The sequence below is a fragment of the Pogona vitticeps genome, chromosome 5, assembly GCF_051106095.1.
Source record: "Pogona vitticeps strain Pit_001003342236 chromosome 5, PviZW2.1, whole genome shotgun sequence".
Taxonomy (NCBI): Eukaryota; Metazoa; Chordata; class Lepidosauria; order Squamata; family Agamidae; genus Pogona; species Pogona vitticeps.
Genome location: NC_135787.1, coordinates 194334753 through 194354527, shown reverse-complemented (window position 1 = coordinate 194354527; position 19775 = coordinate 194334753). Strand labels below are relative to the sequence as shown.

At 47.0% G+C, this 19775-nt stretch overlaps 1 protein-coding gene across 4 annotated transcripts in view; it reads left to right on the top strand.

The window, feature by feature from the left end:
- NRF1 (nuclear respiratory factor 1) overlaps positions 1-19775 on the top strand; it is a 77007-nt gene that overhangs the window by 13536 nt on the left and 43696 nt on the right. For 3 of the 4 annotated variants that reach the window (XM_073002441.2, XM_078376536.1, XM_078376535.1), the window contains exons 2-5: positions 2891-3122; positions 6958-7072; positions 14739-14865; positions 16211-16351. In XM_073002441.2, coding sequence (XP_072858542.1) covers positions 2900-3122; positions 6958-7072; positions 14739-14865; positions 16211-16351 — 606 coding nt within the window. In that variant the 5' untranslated portion in view covers positions 2891-2899. The remainder of the gene's footprint in view (positions 1-2890; positions 3123-6957; positions 7073-14738; positions 14866-16210; positions 16352-19775) is intronic. The other variant, XM_073002439.2, reaches the window with a different exon arrangement.

Below are 19775 nucleotides of genomic sequence, written 5' to 3'. Positions count from 1 at the left end.
GTCCCCATAAAAGAACCACTTTATTTTAAATTGCTTGAGCTTTTCAGTTGTGTAGTTGTGTAGGTTTAGACCTAGGGATGGAACCAGGAGGACGGGCTCGGTTTTTAGGTCTTGACATTTCTGTAAATTGGTTAATGCTCAAGAGAACAGATGTAGATAGTGAGCAGCTTAGTACTGCATCATCACTCTTGTGTCACAACCCTGTGCTGTAGAGTGTAATAATTATAAAATTTAAAATTCTGCACATGTCATTTGTGTCATTCAAATGATATACGCAGAATTTTAAATTTTATAGATTATAGATTTATAGATCAAATCCTACAGCAAAGCTGGATTCCTTGATCTTTATTCATCGTGCAAATGAGCATACCGCTTGGCCATGGACAAGACTGGCTCTTGTCAAGCCATTCTGTGAAGGTTTGAGGAAGACATGTGCCAATTAAGCTCCCTCCTGGCCTTTGGAAATTTTATCCTGCCGTGTTTAGAAGACGAACAATTACTGAGCCCATACAGTACTGTAGCTTGTTCCATTCAATCCAAACCTTCCCATTTTTTTCTTGGACGTTGTGGTTATATAGCCTTAGAAAAGAACTCAGTCACGTCAGATGATGATGACACAGCAAAATAACGGATAAATGTCAGATAATCCAGGTGCTGAGTGGCCCTGCAGGCTTAGCCTGTCCTTCCACCACTCATACCTACATTTTGGGGCTCTGTGTAATATTTCATTCTGAGACGGAGCAGGGAAAGATGACTTATTTGGATTACCACAGAGAATCCTCCAGGCCACTTGGCTGGTCATCTGAAGGAATCTGGGAGCTTATAAACAAAAAAAGTAACTTCTTCCCTTGAGGAGACCACTCCTTCAAGGTGCTAACAGTTGAGTTCACTCTAAATCAGACTGAGACTTTCTATCCACGGAGTAACTAAAAGCACTCTGTGGGCACCGGGAAGAGAAGGACAAAAATAAATAAACAATGAGACTCTTTTCCAGGCCTTCGAGCAGCCGGTCTACAGGGGTGTAACCTAAAACCTGAGGTTAAAGCAGGACGGCAACTTAAAATTGTAAAGTGGAATGGAAGGTCAGCATATTATTCGGGATTCATGCATTTCCTTTTCAAGGCAGTGTTGGTTTCCCCACCTGGGCAAGGTTGGAGGACTCTCACTGATGAACTTTTTAAAAAGACACACAGTCCTTTTTAAGGAGAAAGGCAGAATAAAATGTTTAAAAATCAATCAATCAAATACTATTTTGCTGATCCAGCTTCACTGATAACCACGATCCTGATCAAACAAAAGACAGGTTGACTTGTTGGGTTGAATACCAATTCAGATCCCATCCCAGATGGGTGGGGGGGGGGAGATCCCATTGAGCAGAAAGCTCAGTGTCTCACGCAGCGTTTCCCGCTTTTAAAGTGTCTGTTGGAAGGACTAGTGAACAAAGGAAATTTGGGAAGTGTTTTGACTCGATTGGGTACTCTTCACCTCCAACCGTCCCCTGTCCTTGGTCTCTTTGATCTTGCCTGCCCTTCATGGCTCCAGACTACCCCGAAGCCTCCATCATTCCAAGACGATTCTGTGCTGGTCTGTATGAGCATAGCAAAAATGGAGAAACAGCAATTAGTCCTGTAGCACTTTACAGGCTAATGAGTTTTCTTTACAGAAGGAAGAAAAAAAAACAAAGAAGCTTCTATCATCTCTTGAAAAAACAGAATTATTTACTCTACATTTAGTGAAAAGACTTACCATGAGTTTTCACAAACTACAAGCCTCTCCAGATGCATGAAACACAGCCTGTGTGTGTGTACAAGCACATGTACTACATGTAAACAGGACAGTGGTTGTAGGAACGGCATCTGAATGAAATGGCATATAGTACATCATAATTATGTAATGAATTTTCAAAGTGTTGACCAGGGTAAACATCTTGGTGAAGCAATCATTAATGCTAAGTCTAGGGGCATGCACACCTTAACGTAGTGAGGAGTTTGCATGTATCATAGAAGTTGACAGCAGTACCATCAGGAACAAGGCTTCATGGCAAATCTAGACTTCTAGTAGAGCTGCCCAAAGCAAAATGGTCAAACGTCTGTCCTCTTCGGGAATGATCAACTGTACCAGCAGAAGTGAACTGGTTGTTCCATTGATGATGGGTTAGTTAGAACAGTGGTCCCCAACCTTGGGCCTCCAGATGTTCTTGGACTTCAACTCCCAGAAATCTTGGCCAGCAGAGGTGATGGTGAAGGCTTCTGGGAGTTGGAGTCCAAGAACATCTGGAGACCCAAGGTTGGGGACCACTGAGTTAGAGAGATCCCTGAAGGGTGACTACCAGGCGGCAGCAGGATTAGATGGTGACGCGGGTGCAGGAAGAAGTAATAGTAGGGCAAGGGAGTGTTGCTTTCTTCATTGCTTTACCATAGCATTGCTGTGGTAAATCAGTTCTGAAGGTTTTATATCTTGAAAACCCTTAAAGAGACAATGGAAAATGAAACAACATAGTGCTAGAAGATGAGACTCCCAGGTCAGAAGGTGTTGTGTCACTTATCAGGAAGACCAAAGAATAAGTAGTACACATAGCAGTGTTGCTAATGATCCAAGTGGATTAAAGCTGAAAGGATGTCTACTTCTCAGTGGGAGAACAAGAGAGGTTCGGCCATAGGTTCTAGGTCTCCGTGAAAATCCACACAGAGCTCTGAACTCTTAATATTTTGATGCGTGCCTTTTGTTTGGGCCTTCTGCCTTTAACTCAACATTTTCCATGAAACCGTTATTTCTTCTCCTGGGTTCTGTTCTTTCCATGCCCTGGCAGGAAATGTATATGAGAGCCACTCCCTCCGTTGATGGAATTCCGTTCCATCCATTCCTCCTCTTTTTTTATATCTCACTACAGTAGCTATTCATGGAGGAACACACAGTGACCCAGACGGAGCACATGGCGACGATCGAGGCCCACGCCGTGGCCCAGCAGGTGCAGCAGGTCCATGTGGCCACTTACACAGAGCACAGCATGCTCAGCGCAGATGAAGACTCTCCATCATCTCCCGAAGACACCTCCTATGACGACTCGGACATTCTCAACTCCACAGCAACCGATGAGGTGACCGCTCACCTGGCGGCCGCAGGTACGTTGGCCAGAGCACGCCTTGGTCTTGCCTCCCCACCTTATTCATTCGTTCATTCATTTGGCTTTTATCCTGCCCACTTAGATTCAACGAAACTATTCTGGGCGGCTTGCAGTCCGAATATAAAGCAAGAATTAAAACAAACGATATTGAACAGCATAGAGATAGGCAAAGTCCAAGGTGGTAATACATAGGGAGCTAAGAAAGACAAGGGCGGGGGAGGCCTGCCTGAAGAACCAAGTCTTCAGTTTGTGGTTAAAAACTCCCAGCAAAGGTGCCAGACGAATCTCAAGGAGCAAGGTGTTCCAGAGGCGAGGGTCCACCACTGAGAAGGCCTGGTTTCTAGTTCTCTCCTTCCAGGCCTCTCTCGGGGTCAACCTCCTCATAGGTGGAGAGACACAAGTAGAACTAGGTGGGAGCAGGCCCTCTGTCAGGTCAAGTACTGAGGTCCTAAACTGTTTAGGGCTTTATATGTAAGCATTAACACCTTGAAGTCAGTGCAGAAACGAATGGGCAGCCAATGCAGGGCAGCCGGAGTGGGGGAGATATGTTGATGTTTTCTCACCCCAGTAAGAAGTCTGGCCGCCGCATTCTGCACCATTTGAAGCTTCCATATCAGTCTCAAAGGTAACCCCACGTAGAGCGCATTACAGTAGTCTAATCTCGAGACTACAAGCGCATGGACCAGAGTGGTGAGGGCCGCCGCATCAAGATAAGATCGCAGCTGGGCAATCCACCAAAGATGTAGATGGGCGGCACGGATGCTACCTGGGACTCCATGGTAAGCGCGGGGTCAAGAAGGACCTCCAAGCTGCGGACCACACTCTTTGTGGTGAGAGTCCCCCCCCCGAAAAAGAGAGGGAGCTTCCCAAACCGCTGATAGGAGGGGTGCCCACCCTCAAAACCTCCATCTTGTCCACGTTCAGCCTCAGTCCATTCTCCTGCATCCATTGCAGTACAGCCCCCAGGCGGCGCTCAAGGGGCGCAATGGCATCCACTGCTGTTGGAAAGAAGGAGATATAGAGCTGTGTGTAATCAGCGTACTGAGGACACAAAACACCACACCTCTTGATGACCCCACCCAGCGGCCTCATATAGCTATTAAACAGCATTGGAGAGATGATTGAGCCCTGTGGCACCCCGCAGTTGAGCCATGGGAACAATACACTTTCCTCAATCTGCACTCTCTGGGGACGGTCCTCCAAGAAGGACCGGTGCCAGGCAAGAGCCAGGCCACCCCCAATTCGGAGAGCTGTCCTAGGAGGATACCATGGTTGACAGTATCAAAGGCGGCTGAGATATCAAGGAGAACCAACAAGGACATTTTGCCCCTATCGGCCTCCCTCAACAGGTCATCCAACAGTGCGACCAATGCTGTTTCCTTACCGTGAACCTGAAGCCCAACTGAAATGGATCCAGGGCATTGGTTTCATCCAAGAGAGCCTGAAGCTGATCAGCCACCACCTTGCTAAGGAAGGAAACATTGGTGACAGGCCTATAATTGCCAATGTTGTCCACAGCCAAGCTCGGTTTCTTCCTAATAGGCCTAATGAGTGTCTCCTTGAGGGCAAGGGGAACCCTGCCCTTCTGGAGAGACCCATTAATTATTGCAGTGGCTCATTCAGTTGTTACAGGCCTGGGTGCTTTGATTAGCCAGGCCGGGCAAGGGTCCAAAGAGGAGGTGGTGGCACCTTAGGAAGCGCAAGTGTTTCTCCTGCCCTTCGGGACAAACACTTGCATCAGCCCTAATTGTTCAGTACAGAGTTAATTACTTGAGGCCTCAGATATCTCAGGATTCATCCGGACAAAACATTTGTTGTCCAAAATGTTCCTGATTGGTCACTAAAGATCTCAAGGGGTGTGCGTCCCACTGATGTGTGTTTGGTCTTGGTACATCCAGTGGCAAACAGTGGACAGAATCCTATTGGTGTAGCTTGGCACCAGTGTAATCTGGATCAAGCAGGGGTTGCTAATTCCCCAGAGGATAGGATTAAAATTCAAAGTGACCTTGACAGATTAGAGTCCTGGAGCAAATCTAACAAAATGAATTTCAGCAGGGAGAAACGTAAGGTCCTACATCTAGACAGAAAACATGAACTGCACAGATATAGGATGGAAGACACCTGGCTAGACTACAGTACCTGTGAAAGGGATCTAGGAGTCTTGGTAGACCACAAGCTGAACATGAGTCAGCAGTGTGATGCAGCCGCCAAGAAAGCCAATGCGATTCTTGGTTACATCAATAAGAGTATAGTGTCCAGATCAAGGTCTGCTCGGAGTCTTGTGTCCTGTTCTCTGGGCACCTCAATTCAAGAAGGATGTTGACCACCTGGAATGTGTCCAGAGGAGGGAGACCAAATTGTTCGAAGGTCTGGAAGCCATGTCCTACGAGGAGCTGCTTAGGGAGCTGGGAATGTTTAGCCTTACAAAAAGAAGGTTAAGAGGGGACATGACAGCAATGTTTAAATATCTGAAAGGATGTCATGTGGAAGAGGGGACAGGTTTGTTTTCCAGGGCTCCAGAGACTAGGGAAAGGAGCAGTGGCTTCAAACTGCAGGAAAAGAGATTCCGTTAGGAAGAACTTCCTGACCATTGGAGCTGTCCGGTGGTGGAAGAGGCTGCCTCGAAGGGTGATGGAGTCTCCTTCTTCGGAGGTTTTTAAGCAGAGGCTTGATAGCCATCTGTCAGGAGTGCTTGGATGGATGTTTCCGCATGGCGGGGGGCTGGACTCGGTGGCCTCCATGGTCTTTTCCAACTCTATGACTCTAAGCACCAGAACTATTTTATTTAAACTAACAGAAAGCTTCCTATCCCCTTTTTCAGTTTCCCAGGCTCCCTTGGGCTCCCTTGCGCCCCGAGGAAGCCTTTGGGAGCCTCAGAATGGAGCGGGGAGCCTTTAATCATAAAAAATTACTGCTGAGTCGCTGCCACCGGTCCTAAACCCACCAGCATCAATTTTTTTAGCATTAAGATCTCTCTCCCCTCACACATCTCTGTGATTTAACTTGCAGTAGGTAGCCTCCTTCTGCATGCAAAAGTCCTGTGTTTTTCAGACCTGTTTGTCTGTCCTGAAATGAGGTCTTCTCTTGAGCAGTTGTGACCAGCAGAGGGCAGTACATCAGCAAGAACGGACTTGTGGTTTCTTTCTCTGTCCTTAATTTGGATGTCAGAAGTTTAGGAATATTCGTTTGCAATGAATAGCTATTTTACTTTGCGTGTTGTTTATGTGAATGAACCCACAGGGCAGAGTGAAGCTTGCTGAATCGATACAATGGCCCGCCAAAAAAATCAAATATGAAATCATAAATGTGATAAAAAAATTTGTTCTGAATTTGTCACAAGCTGTGTGGAAAGAGAAGAGTGGCTTTCTGTAGCTGGCGTGGCTTATGCCAGTTGTCCACAGTCTGCTCTGGCCTAGCTATACTGGGCTATGCATCCTGCCCTCCGTGGCCCTGCTGCCTGAATGGAATAGTAGCCCAGTGTATCTCAAGACCTCTGGGAAAGGCTACCCTGTTTCCCCAAAAATAAGACAGGGTCGAAAAAAATGCATTAGGGCTTATTTTCAGGGGGTGTTCTATTTTTGTCATGTACAACCATCTACATTGATTCAAATGCAGTCCTGTCCTCTTTTTCTGATGGCTTTCACTTAGCTGGGGCTTATTTTTGGGGTAGGGCTTATATTACAAGCATCCTGAAAAATCATACTAGGGCTTATTTTCAGGTTAGGTCTTATTTTAGGGGAAACAGGTTATTTGATATGGGTTTTTTTTTCTCCCCAACCCATGGCTTACTGAATCCATGGATCCTGTTCTTTTCTTTCCTCACTTTCCCCCAGGCCCAGTGGGAATGGCCGCTGCTGCCGCTGTCGCCACGGGTAAAAAACGGAAACGTCCTCACGTATTCGAGTCCAACCCCTCGATCCGCAAGAGGCAGCAGACCCGCTTGTTACGGTAAGAGTCCTCCGAGAAGACGAGGTGGTCTTCTCGAGAGCTGGAGGGGAAAAGTTACCTTTTTCGGACAAGATCTAGATTTCGCCAACCCATGGAGCTGAGTCCGTCTGTGAGGTTCAGCTCTTAAAACGGCAACTCTCACCGGCGCTGCTCCTCAGCAAATAGACGGTGCAACACTTCTGGAAGAGTCCCAAAGAAGATCTATCAAATGGTCAAGATAACTCTATGAAAGTAGCTTGCTTCTGGTCAAAAATAGCCTCGTGGTCATCACATTTATTTATTTATTTTGTTTGTTTAAAATATTTCTGTGCTGCCTTTCTCCCCAAAAGGACCCAAGGCGGCTTTACATTACTAAAACAGTATTCAAAAGCTCCAGCACTAAGCATACGACTATTTTAAAAGAATTAAAGAAGCACTATATTAAAATGATAATTAAAATCAATATTAAAACACGTTTTAAACTAATAGAGCACAACAGTCCATTTAAAAAGATTTAATTTGTTTTTAATTTTACCTATATTTCATATGTGTCCATAATTTTACGTTGTCCAACACTCTGATACGAAGAAAGGAAAGACAGCCGCCTCCTCCTTCCCATACTGATGGGGCACTCAGCATTGAGACTAAGGCGCTAGGTATTCTCATCCTCTTAAACTTTCTTTTATTTGGTTTCTTACACAGAGCCCATCTGGGTACAATTTCAGCCAGATATTTATAGTCCAGGGTGTGCTTGGGATTCTTCCCAAGCCCGGAACATGTTGCATGAGTGAAGAACACAATATTAAATCAATCAAAGTGAATAATTTAAATAAATTTATTTGAAAAAAATTGAAGTGAATCATGGCCATTTCTTATAGAGCCACAAAACCTGGCACAGGTTTACCTGTGGCTGTTGATTACCTGTGAGTATTGTGACGTAAATTGGGCCTAAGAGAAATGGGGTAGGTCTTGGTGTGAGGGGAAGAGAAAGGAAGGCAATCAGAAGCTCTTGCACACATCTCAAATTTGTGAGCCTGTTTCAGAGTTTGTGGACTCTTGCGAATATCTGCAAATCTCCTGTCTGGGTGGAAATGTTGCAGGATTTCAAATTGCAATCCCCAGCAATAGTTTTGCAGTATCTCAGTTTTTATTTATTTATTTATTTATTTATTTTATTTCTATCCCGCCTATCTGATCATATTAGACCACTCTAGGCGGCTTACAGTAAAAACAACAATGTAACTTTAAGACTTTACAGCAGAAACGTAAATAAATAAAAAAAAAGAACAGTATAAGAAAAAAAGATCGTCAAGGGTTTTCTGTTGGGAAGGCCCGCCTATACATCAATGTTTTTAGTTGTTTCTTAAAAATGCCCAGCGAGGGAGCCGCGCGAATCTCAGGGGGCAAGTTGTTCCAAAGGCGAGGAGCCACCGCCGAGAAGGCCCGGTTTCTGGTCTTTTCCTTTCGGGCCTCTCTCGGCGTTAGGCTCCTCAGCCTTATCTCCTGGCTCGCGCGAGTGACACGGGTAGATCTAGGTGGGAGAAGGCGTTCCGCCAAGTATCGAGGTCCTAAACCGTTTAGGGCTTTGTAAGTAAGCGTTAACACTTTGAAATCAATGCGGAATCGGATGGGCAGCCAATGCAATGCGGCCAGAGTGGGGGAGATATGTTGGTATCTTCTCAGCCCACTGAGTAGTCTGGCCGCCGCATTCTGCACCACCTGTAGTTTCCACAGCAATCTCAAAGGTAGCCCCACGTAGAGCGCATTACAGTGGTCTAATCTCGAGACTACAAGCGCATGCACCAGAGTGGTGAGAGACCCCACATCAAGGTAGGGCCGCAGCTGGGCTATCCGCCTGAGATGGAAAAAAGCGGAACGGACCACGGACGCCACCTGGGTCTCCATGGTGAGCGCCGGGTCAAGATGGACACCCAAGCTACGGACCCCATCCCTGGCGGGCAGGGTCACCCCCCCAAAAATGAGGGAGTTTCCCATGTCCCCAGGTGTGGGGGCGCCCACCCTCAGTACCTCTGTCTTGTCCGGGTTCAGCCTCAGCCCGTTCTCCTGCATCCATTCCTGTACAGCCTCCAGGCAACGCCGAAGGGACAGAACGGCATCTCCTGCAGTTGGAAAAAAGGAGATGTAGAGCTGTGTGTCATCCGCATATTGATGGCACTGCGCTCCACACCTCCTGATGACCCCTCCCAGCGGCCTCATGTAGATATTAAACAGCATTGGGGAGATGCTCGACCCCTGTGGGACCCCACAATTAAGGCACCACGGGGCCGAAACATTCTCCCCAAGCTGTACTCTGGGGACGGTCCTCCAAGAAGTAACGGAGCCAAGCAAAAGCCCGGCCACCTATCCCCAACTCGGCGAGCCTCCCCAGGAGGATACCATGGTCAATGGTATCAAAGGCCGCTGAGATATCGAGGAGGACCAACAGAGACACTTTGCCCCTGTCGGCCTCCCTCAATAAGTCATCACACAGGGCGACCAATGCCGTTTCTGTCCCATGGCGCGGCCTGAAGCCCGACTGGAATGGATCCAGGGCATCTGTTTCATCCAGGAACGCCTGGAGCTGATCGGCCACCACCCTCTCGACTACCTTGCTTAAGAAAGAAACATTGGCGACGGGCCTATAGTTGCCAATTTCGTCCGCCGCCAAACTGGGTTTCTTTCTTATGGGCCTAATGAGTGTTTCCTTGAGGGCAGAGGGAAATCTACCCTCAAGGAAAGAGCCATTAATTATTACAGTAGCCCATTCCGTTGTTGAGGGCCTGGCTGCTTTGATTAGCCAGGTCGGGCAAGGGTCCAAAGAGGAGGTGGTGGCACGGCAGCGATCAATCGCCCTGGCCACAGAGTCAGGCGTGATAGGCTGAAAGGAGTCAAGTATCACCGGGCAGGACGGAGCACTGGACATCTCAACTTTAAATTTTTTTTCAAGATTCACATCCTACCTTGGGGTCAGCATGTACTTGATCTGTATCCCACCTTCCCCCCAAAAGCTCAGCCTCAAGGCAGCTCACCTCAAGATGAAACACAAATGAAATCATAAACGTAAAAGAGATATAATTCAGTACATTATTAAACGAGCACTAATATCATATTAAAATCTAAACAAATTGAAAGCATAGTGGTAAAAATGCTGCACCCACCCATTTAAAACTCAGGTTTACGTATGGGTCAGTTAAATTTCTATCCCCCTTTCTCCCGGTGAGCTGACGGGGTGGTAGATGTGACTCTCCTTTGCCCCATTTTATACCGATAACTGCCTTGTGAGGTGGTAGGACAGGCCGGACGTGGGATTGACTGGCCCAAGGTTATCCAGGGAGTGTCATGGTCAAGTGGGGATCTGAACCCGTATCTCAATATGCGGTGTGCCACATATGGCTGGCACTTTCCAATTTGGGGTGTCAATTGTATGGGCACTCAGCTCACAGGATCTTTTAGAAGAGTCGTGTTAACTCCTAGCTGAGAGCGTATCTTCTCCCCAGAGCGAATCTGTCCCTTGTGCGGGACATTATGATGCAATTTTTCAACCTGACGGTGCAACATGTTGTTCAGTCTTGCTCAGCGCAGCTCCCTGTGTCAGTGGAATAATTCCACTGAGTGCCTTTGGGCAGGTTTGCAGTCCCCTGACCTGATGCCATCCTTGTAGAGCGTGTGATGGATGCGCTTTATACAGTATTTTTCGCTCCATAAGACGCACCTTTCCATAAGACGCACCAATTTTTAGGAGAAGAAAACAGGAAAATATAATATGGTTTCTTCGCTCCATAAGACGCATAGACTTTCCACCCCCCCTGTTTTGTGGGGGGAAAGTGCGTCTTATGGTGCGAAAAATACGGTAATTATCCAATAGATTGAGTTGTTTGTGTGTGGGGGGGTGTCACCCTTTCGATGGCTTTTTAAAAGGATTCTTTGCAATTTTTTTCTTAATTTCATGAGACAGTAGATGGTGGAAATGTTCCAGTGAGGGGAAAGGTAAATTGCTTGCTTAAAAACATGATCCAGAAAGAGAAGATAAGTACAGATTGATTGCCTGTAGTCTCGGCTGGGCAATCTCTGTGGACTCGAGTTAGTTTTCAGCTCCTGAACAAGCCCAAAGGTATCTGAAAGTCACCTTTCCAGTTTCACAGAACCTTGGGAGGGCAGGAATTTGGGATAAATGGGTGGGTGGCAAGCAGCACCTGATACAGTCTCGTGGTACAGGTGCCTTCTGAAAGCCCGTCTCCTGTCTGCGAGTCCTCATCCCACCCCTGAAGTCGTCTTGACTTGCTGTGATGCCATGGAACGTTTATGAACATCACTGCCACTGAGAGAGAGGGGGAAAAAAAGAAGTGATAGGGAGCAGAAAATCGATGCAAGCAGTAAAAAAGAACTGAAAGTTTGAGTTGAGTGTTGGGAAATACGGAGGAGCCTTTAGTGAAGTCCAAAATTGCCGTCCCATGATTCCCCCTCATGAGAGCCAAATCACAGTTCTCCTGCAGCCATCTTTTTTAAAAAAATATATAATTATAACAAATATGAGATGTGTTCACTCAACAAAGGAAGCTACAGGAGTTTGCAAGAGCTGGACAGAGCGGTTGATGACAGGATATTATGCAGATCGTTCATCCATAAGGTCACCATGAGTTGGAGGTGATTTGAGTAGACATGGTCTAGAGGGGTGGGGTAAAATCCAATAAATAAATAAATAAATAAATAAATAAATAAATAAATAAATAAATAAATAAATAAATAAATAAATAAATAAATAAATGACAACAACTGTAATAAATAACAGACAACAACTGTAATAACCAAGAGAGATGTGAGAAAGAGCAAGGGGTCAACCTTCCCATGACCAGTGGGGGAAAAACTCAGAGATTCAAGACACATTTGAGGAGACGATTGTGGATAGAGTTGGCGGTTAATTTGATAATGTTCAGGTGGGTGGGTCAACGATGCCCCACATGTATTGCTAGACTACAGCTCTTGTTAGCTGCCGCCACCATGGCCAAAGATGAGGGAGGTGGGAAGCTGAAGTCTGATGGCCTTTAGACCAGTAGTTCCCAACCTTGGTTAAACCCAGGTATTCTTGGACTGCAGTTCACAGAAGCCTCCACCACTAACTGTGCTGGCCAGGATTTCTGGGAGTTGCAGTCCAAGAGCATCTGGGTTACCCAAGGTTGGGAACCACTGTGTTAGAGGACATTGCAGTCTAATAGCACTTTGTCCACCCCTGCATTAAGGGCTAAAAGTTTCCAGGTTGCCCTACATTTGGTTAAGTTTTATGCTTTGTTCTTAAGGAGCCTGGTGGCTCAATGGTTCAACTGCAATACTGCAGCCAAAACTCTGCTCATGACCTGGGTCCTATCCCGGGTAGTCGGCTCGAGGTTCACTCAGCCTTCCATCCTTCCAAGGTCAGTAAGCTGAGTACCCAGCTTGCTGGAGGGGATAGGGAGTTGGCTACGTATAGCCTGCATAATGAAATTGTAAACCAGCCAGAGAAAGCGTGAAGCACTATGGCAGTGGTCCCCAACCTTTTGGGGGGGCACAGACCGGCTGGGGGGAACACCCCCATGTGAGTGCAGTGGGCATGTCACATTCACACGGGAGTGCATTATGCCCACCGCGCGAGCATGCGGATATCCGTAGCCCAGTTCCGGCAAGCCCACGGACTGGCAGACCGGGGGTTAACGACCCCTGCACTACGGGGTGGTATATAAGCAGTACATTTTGCTTTTGCTTTGACGCTGGCCTTTTTTTGTAGAAACTGCAGAAAATAATTTTGGTACCTAAGTTTTTATTAAAGGGGAGAATGAGGAAAAAGTTAAAAGTAACCATGCCAAAAGAGAAAGGGAAACGGATGCAGGATCTGTTCAGGATTGGGACCATTTAGAGCCTTTCACAGGCTTTCTTCTGTATTTTGAAAAGCTAATTCACTGTGTCTGAATCCGGAAAATGGTTTTCAAAGCCCAGCCCGTGGAGAGTCAGAAAAAACAGGGGCAACAGGTCTGGCCTTTCCTTCCTGCCCCTGAGGGCCGCATAAGGCTTAAGGACCTTTTTTGTTTACAGAGGAATGTAAAAAAGGATAATGACCCCACCTGCTGTGGTATAGTAGGCTTTTATGTCACCATCAGGGAATTCCCTTCCCATTCATGAAATCATGCTCTGCAGTTAAGCCCACCAGGAGGGGCAGGGCTAATTTGTGTATGCAAATCTGTATCCAAATTGCTGCTTTAGCAGTTTGCATGCTGCTTTGCCCATGTGTGTGGGATTGGTCTGACATGATGGGTGGCTGCAGGTTAGCTTCCTTTGTTTCTGCAGGAGACTAAGCCTCATTTTATACTCTCTTTATACTCTCTACCCTTCTAAAGTGGCTGCTGAAATCAGACCTCCAAGTTAAAATGCCTTTTAAAAAGGTCAGCAGCTGCTGTCAGAGTCGGGCACTCTTGAACCCCTGTCCCGTCCATCTCTCAGGAAGCAATCCGATGGCGAAGCAATCCGATGGCAATGTAAGATTGGGGTCTTTGATGAGGGGGACCCTAGCTCCCCAGATGAGCCTTTTAGGCATTTTAAGATCCTCAGAGGAGGCCCTCCTCTCGATCCCACGGCCAGCGCAGGCACCACGGCGGATGGGGACATGAGAGACAGAGCCTTCTCGGGGGCGGCTCCCAGGTGGTGGAAGGCTCTCCCTCGGGCGGTCAGGTTGCCTGCCTCTCTTTCATCCTGCCACCCACTGTGGAAGACCCACCTTTTCAGGCAGGCTTTTAACCATCATGATTTGAGTCCCTGAATGCCATTTTTAAGTTAAGGTAATTTTTAATGTTTACCTGATTCAGTTGTGTTTTAATTAACGTCTAAAGGCAGCCTATAAACAAAACAAACAAACAAATAAATAAATATGTGGGCTTCCCAATTCCATGCAGAAGAAACAGTCATGCGTCAGTTGTCCCTTACACAGAATTTGGAGGAGTTCCCCATCTTGAACTATATTATTAGTGTTGCTTTTTATTTTATTATACTGGTTTTAATCTATTTTTATTGTTAGTCACCCAGAGTAGACATGTGTCTAGTAAATAAAATAAATAAAATAAATAAATAATAGTTTTGGACTTAAACGTCTAGAATCCACCAGCCAGCATGACTCATTCGGGTCTAAACCAAAAATCGCTTACCCAAGCTCCTGACAGGATGTTTCACCATGCTTCCTCCACATGGTCTTATTAATCTTGAAACTCTTCCCGCAGAGGGTAGGCCAATAATACAAAACCCATATTGCTGATGAGGATGCTGAGGCTAGGAAGAATCAGACTGTGTGCCTAAATTGGCTGCAAAAATTCATGGCAGAGGCAAGATTTGGACCAGTTAGATTTGGCTCACAGCTCAAACTGAACTCTGTGGAACAGAAAAACCCTTATGTAAAAGAGAGAACTCCTTAACTGTTTAAAGTGTACAGCTCTTGCAACTGTGGGTTTTGTGTGTGTGTGTGTTTTTTTTTTTCATCCTTTGCAGTTTGCAAAATGAACTTGCTTTGCCTTGTAAGAGGTTCCCTGGCAGCGAAACACGGGCTAAGTGTGAGAAATGCTGACAGGGAAGAGGACAGGGGCTGCTGCAGTTGGCATTCTGGCCATGTGCTCTGATTTGTTCATTTTTTACAAGAATTAAACTTTTCCCCCCTTTTTCCCTTGTGACACAGGAAACTTCGCGCCACGCTGGATGAATACACCACCCGGGTAGGGCAGCAGGCCATCGTTCTGTGCATCTCGCCCTCCAAACCTAACCCTGTTTTTAAAGTGTTTGGCGCAGCCCCACTAGAGAACGTGGTAAGTCTTTTGTAAAACAACACACGCACACCCTCAGTCCTGCCCTGTCCCACCCCAAACCTTTGGGTGCCTTGTGTCTGCCGTTGAGTAAGGACAGCCATGAATATTTGAGATAGTAACATGTGGTGGAACAGATGGGATTGGGACCTGTTTTGTCACTGACCTAGAGAGGATCTCAGCATCCCACATCTGGCCCAAGAAGCCATTCATGACTCGAGCACAAGAAAGTGCTGTCGTCCTTCTTACCCAGGGGGTGGGACATGGCCGAAACACTCCCAGGGAGTCACCTTGGCAGCCTTCCGAAAAAGAAGAGGCCAGAGTCTCCCCCAGAGAGAGTTGTGTGCACTGCACAATTTTACGGCCGTCCTTTTCAAAGAACCCTCCAGAATCCGCAGAACTTTTGCCTGCCTGCCTGCTTGCTTGTTTTTTTAAATAAAATCAGGTATGAAAAAGCAAGTCTGTTACACTATGTAGAAGGACACAGCCCTATGTTTCGAGAGTGTGTACCTGTGTATTAGAAAAGAGAGTCTCTCGAGCAGGAATCGCCAACATCTGAAGTACGTGTCCTCACATCTGTGCTGGCCAACGTGTTGAGCAGGACAAACTGTACTTAATCTAGGTGGTAAAAACTGGGGAGCAGAGAAGGTTGCTTGAAACCATTGAGATCTGTAGTTAAACGCATGACACATGTTCAAGAGGCCAGGGGGAGAGTGATTAAATCAAATAAATTTATTGTCATTGTAAGTATATACATAGTATACCCATACAACAACATTAATCATCTGTATTCAGTGCAGTAAATAAGGGGGTGGATTCCAGTTCTCAGACTGTATTGGCACCTTTAGAGAGGCATGCAAAGCAAAAAGCGTGCTTCTTAACAGTAATGTTGGGAAATCAGAAATAACAGACCTGGCTGAAATGAGTAAAGGGTTATTATTGGAGGTGGCAGCTGGAGATTGTAAAAAATAATTTTCTAGAAAGCATCAGTCAGAGGACACAAAATCACATCAAGTCTTTTAGAAGAGTGATTTAAATCATTTTGATTTAAATCCAATGCACTGTAGGGTGGTACGATTCCTCTGTGCCTCCAAACTTTTCTTGAAATCCTTGTAGTGCTTCTCTTACTGCTGCGTTGCCTGCTGTTTCATCATCTCACTTAAATGTGCTTTCAGTGTGCAAGCTTGGGCCCGAAGGGTCTTTTTATCTGCCAGCTGTGGCGTTGTTTTCTAACTCTTCTGCACAGCAGCACAAGGAGAAGAAAGGCACCCTCCCCAGTAACTTAGCATCTTAATTTCTCCTGTTGTTCTTCACCTTGTTTACCTGAGTGGCTCTTGATTCCCCACAGGTGCGCAAGTACAAGAGCATGATCCTGGAAGACCTGGAGTCCGCGTTGCTGGAGCATGCACCAGCGCCCCAGGAGGTTAACTCGGAGCTGCCACCTCTCACCATCGATGGGATTCCGGTCTCTGTGGATAAGATGACCCAGGTAGGCAAACAGAAATGATGGAAATATGGGTGGGGGAACAGCACAGAGGAGGCTGTTGTGTCCCTGGCCCTATCGCTCGTTCCAGCGAAGCATCTCGTCCTCTCATCCATAACCGTTTGTTGCAGAGACGCTTAATTCCTTCTCTCCAAGGGAACCATAATGATTCTCTTAAATGACTCCGATAGAAGTTGTTCCTGTTGATGCTGCCTTTGCGACAGAATCTACAAGAAGGAACAGGCGGTTGCAACGCCACAGGGCCTCAATGGCTTCCCACTAGCTTTGTCGAGGAGGGAAAAATGTTTTTATCCCGGCACCTTCCTTGGGCAGGGAGTTACAGGCACGTTTGACGAAGCTTGTGAAGTGGCCTGGCTGTCTGGTTTAGATCAGTGGTTCTTAACCTTTGTTACTCGGATGCTTTTGAACTGCAACTCCCAGAAACCCCAGTCAGGACAGCTGGTGGTGAAGGCTTCTGGGAGTTGCAGTCCAAAACTCCTGAGTAACCAAAGGTTAAGAACCAGTGGTGTAGAGCTCATGTCATTGAAATCAGAACCCCTGGCTGTCCTTTCTAGCCTTTTTCCGTGATAGGATCTCAAACCTGCTAGAGATTCTGCTGAGGCCCTCCTAGGATCCCAGTTGGTCAGAGCCACACACCCCATCCCTGGCCACACTCTTTTTTAGTGACACTCGCACACATGATTCTGGAAAGTCTACATGTTTCTCGTGAGGCTTAAGGATTGGCAGACAGAGCTTGATGCTCATGTAGGGTGATCCTGCAGGTCTTGTCGTTTTTCCTTCAGCACTGCCCTGCACCGGAATGCCATCACAAAGAACAACTTACTTGAAACAGAATCTGGCCCTTGGTCTGGAAGGGCTTCCCTGCTTTCAGGGAGGTGGTTCTGGGGTGGGTGTGTTGTTGGGATTTGCCAGTGTGTATTGGGATAGATACAACGATACGTCGTGCACTCATCCTGGCCCTGTACAAGGTTTAACCGGGATGCCCACCTTTATGCGACTAAGAAGTTTTTTGGGGAACCGGTGGTGTGAACCCATGGGGTGTTGCTTGGAAGGTGGCCCTCCTCGTTTTCTTCTAGTTGATCTCTACATGTCTCCCCTTTTCACCTTGTCGTGAGAGTGCAGCAAAAGGAGAAGTCAAATTAGCAATCCCTGAGTCCTCTCGAGCCCGCACACGCAGGGGTGAGGCATGCCGGGAGTGGCAATACATCCTGCTTCAGAGGGTCCACGCTTTGCCGACTGAGGGCATGCCGTGCCGTACAGGGCAACTGAGGCAACGCAGAGATCAGCTTCTCAAGCAGCGTGCAGCAATCTGAATTTTAAAACATAGCTAGGTACAGGAGGGGACAGAAAAGAACAGAGAGGTCACCCGGTGGGAGGTGAATTTTAGCAGGCGCTATTGTATATTCGAAGCTCCGTTTCATCTGGAAATGAGGACCCAGAGATTAAGCTGACGGCGTTGTGGAAGTCAAGAGTGCGTTGGTGCTCCAGGCCGGCTGTTTGTCTGGTCCTGCTTCTCACTGAGGAGGAGACAGCCTGTGGAAAATGTATGCCCTGCATTTTGCCGTTGACCAGGTAGACTGGGAGTAGGAGCTCTCTGCTAGGAGGGGACAGCCGAAATCCGTGGTGCAACAGCTCCCGGTAGACTTGAGTCATGTGTTCAGCAACAAGGGAGTTGTTTGTTCGTTATAGATAATAACAGGGACTCTTGTGTGCTTTCAAAATCTGTGATCCCCACGAACATCTGTAGAGGCAGAATATTGGTTTATTTATACCTACCTACCTACCTACCTACCTACCTACCTACCTACCTACCTACCTATAAGGGATGTGGTGGCGCTGCGGGCTAAACCGCAGAAGCCTGTGCTGCAGGGTCAGAAGATCAGCAGTCGTAAGATCGAATCCATGTGACGGATTGAGCTCCCGTCACTTGTCCCAGCTCCTGCCAATCTAGCCGTTCGAAGGCATGTAAAAATGTGAGAAGATAAATAGGGACCACCTCGGTGGAAAGGTCACGGCGTTCCGTGTCTAAGTTGCACTGGCCATGTGACCACGGAAGATTGTCTTCGGACAAAACGCTGGCTCTGCGGCTTGGAAACGGGGATGAGCACCGCCCCCTAGAGTCAAACACGACTGGACAAAAATTGTCAAGGGGAACCTTTACTTTTACCTACCTACCTACTTACTGAATGTATGGTAGGTTTGTACAGTATACAGTATACTGTCTGGGTTGCCCAGTGAGTTGGAGTAACTGGGTGGACAGTTAGGTTCCCTCCTTTGCCTCCTGGGAGAAGAGCCAGCCTGGGTGGCCTTGGGCAAGCTGCACCGTCCCAGAAAGACACCCCCCCCAGGAGAAGAGAATGGTAAACCACGTCTGAAGACTCTCTATGTAGAAAACGCTGAACGGGATTGCCATACGTTGGAACTGACTTGACAGCCCATAATTATTATTAGAAGGAAGGGCAGACTCTTTGAGTTGGTAAATTTATGAGTGTAGAAAAATTACTTTTTCGACAAATTTGATCTCTGGCTTGGTTCAGAGCATAGGAAAGTTACTGTTCTATTACTATAGAATCAGATCATTTATATACCACTTTTCCGCAGCAAGCTGTGCTTGGAGGGGGGGCATATAATAATTTTTTTTTTAAAGATCACATTTCAGGGAAAGTTGGAATAATTATACAGAACTTTACTAAATTCAAATAACGGTGCAATCAGACAGAGAAATACTGCCGCTTGCGTTTTGGATTCTTTGTGGCACAGCCTGGTGCAAGCTACTTTCCAGTGATCACATGATGTACAGGCAGTCGTGCTCGATCCTGACACTGATCCATACCCAAGCTTGACCTTTTTGCTTCAGTGGCAGAGGTATTTGGGGGGGCGGGAACAGGCTGGAGGGGTTCCCTATGAGACAGAAGAATCCCTTTAAGGGAGATCATGCCCAGCAAAGCGGTCCTTCCCGGTGCAAAATCAGATGCAATCCTTCCTCACCATCTAATCACACCTTAAGACGGAACTGCCCTAAATATAGAATACGTTCAGTATTGGAACAGTGGAAAAGGTGGTTGTTGTCAATGCTTGAGCGATGTAACACTGCTGGCGTTCTGGACAGCAGCAGAAGGAGGGCAGGTAAACAGCAGCTCAAGGGAAGGCTCACCGTTCAGGGCTGCGCTTGGCTGACATACTTTGAGCAAAGACTTTTGGACAGGAGAATCTCAAGGGAGGTGATGAGGCTGAGATAACTCCTGCTTTGCTCTGGCTGATTGCCTCCCTGGAGGCTCCGATGCCTCTAACGAGGGCGCTTGCAGGGGCTTGGAACGCTCTGCTTTAGAGGACTTCTAATTACCCCACTTGGAAATGTGGGGGGGGGGAATAGGGGGCGAGAACGGCGCCCTTTCCATCCAAGGGGAAA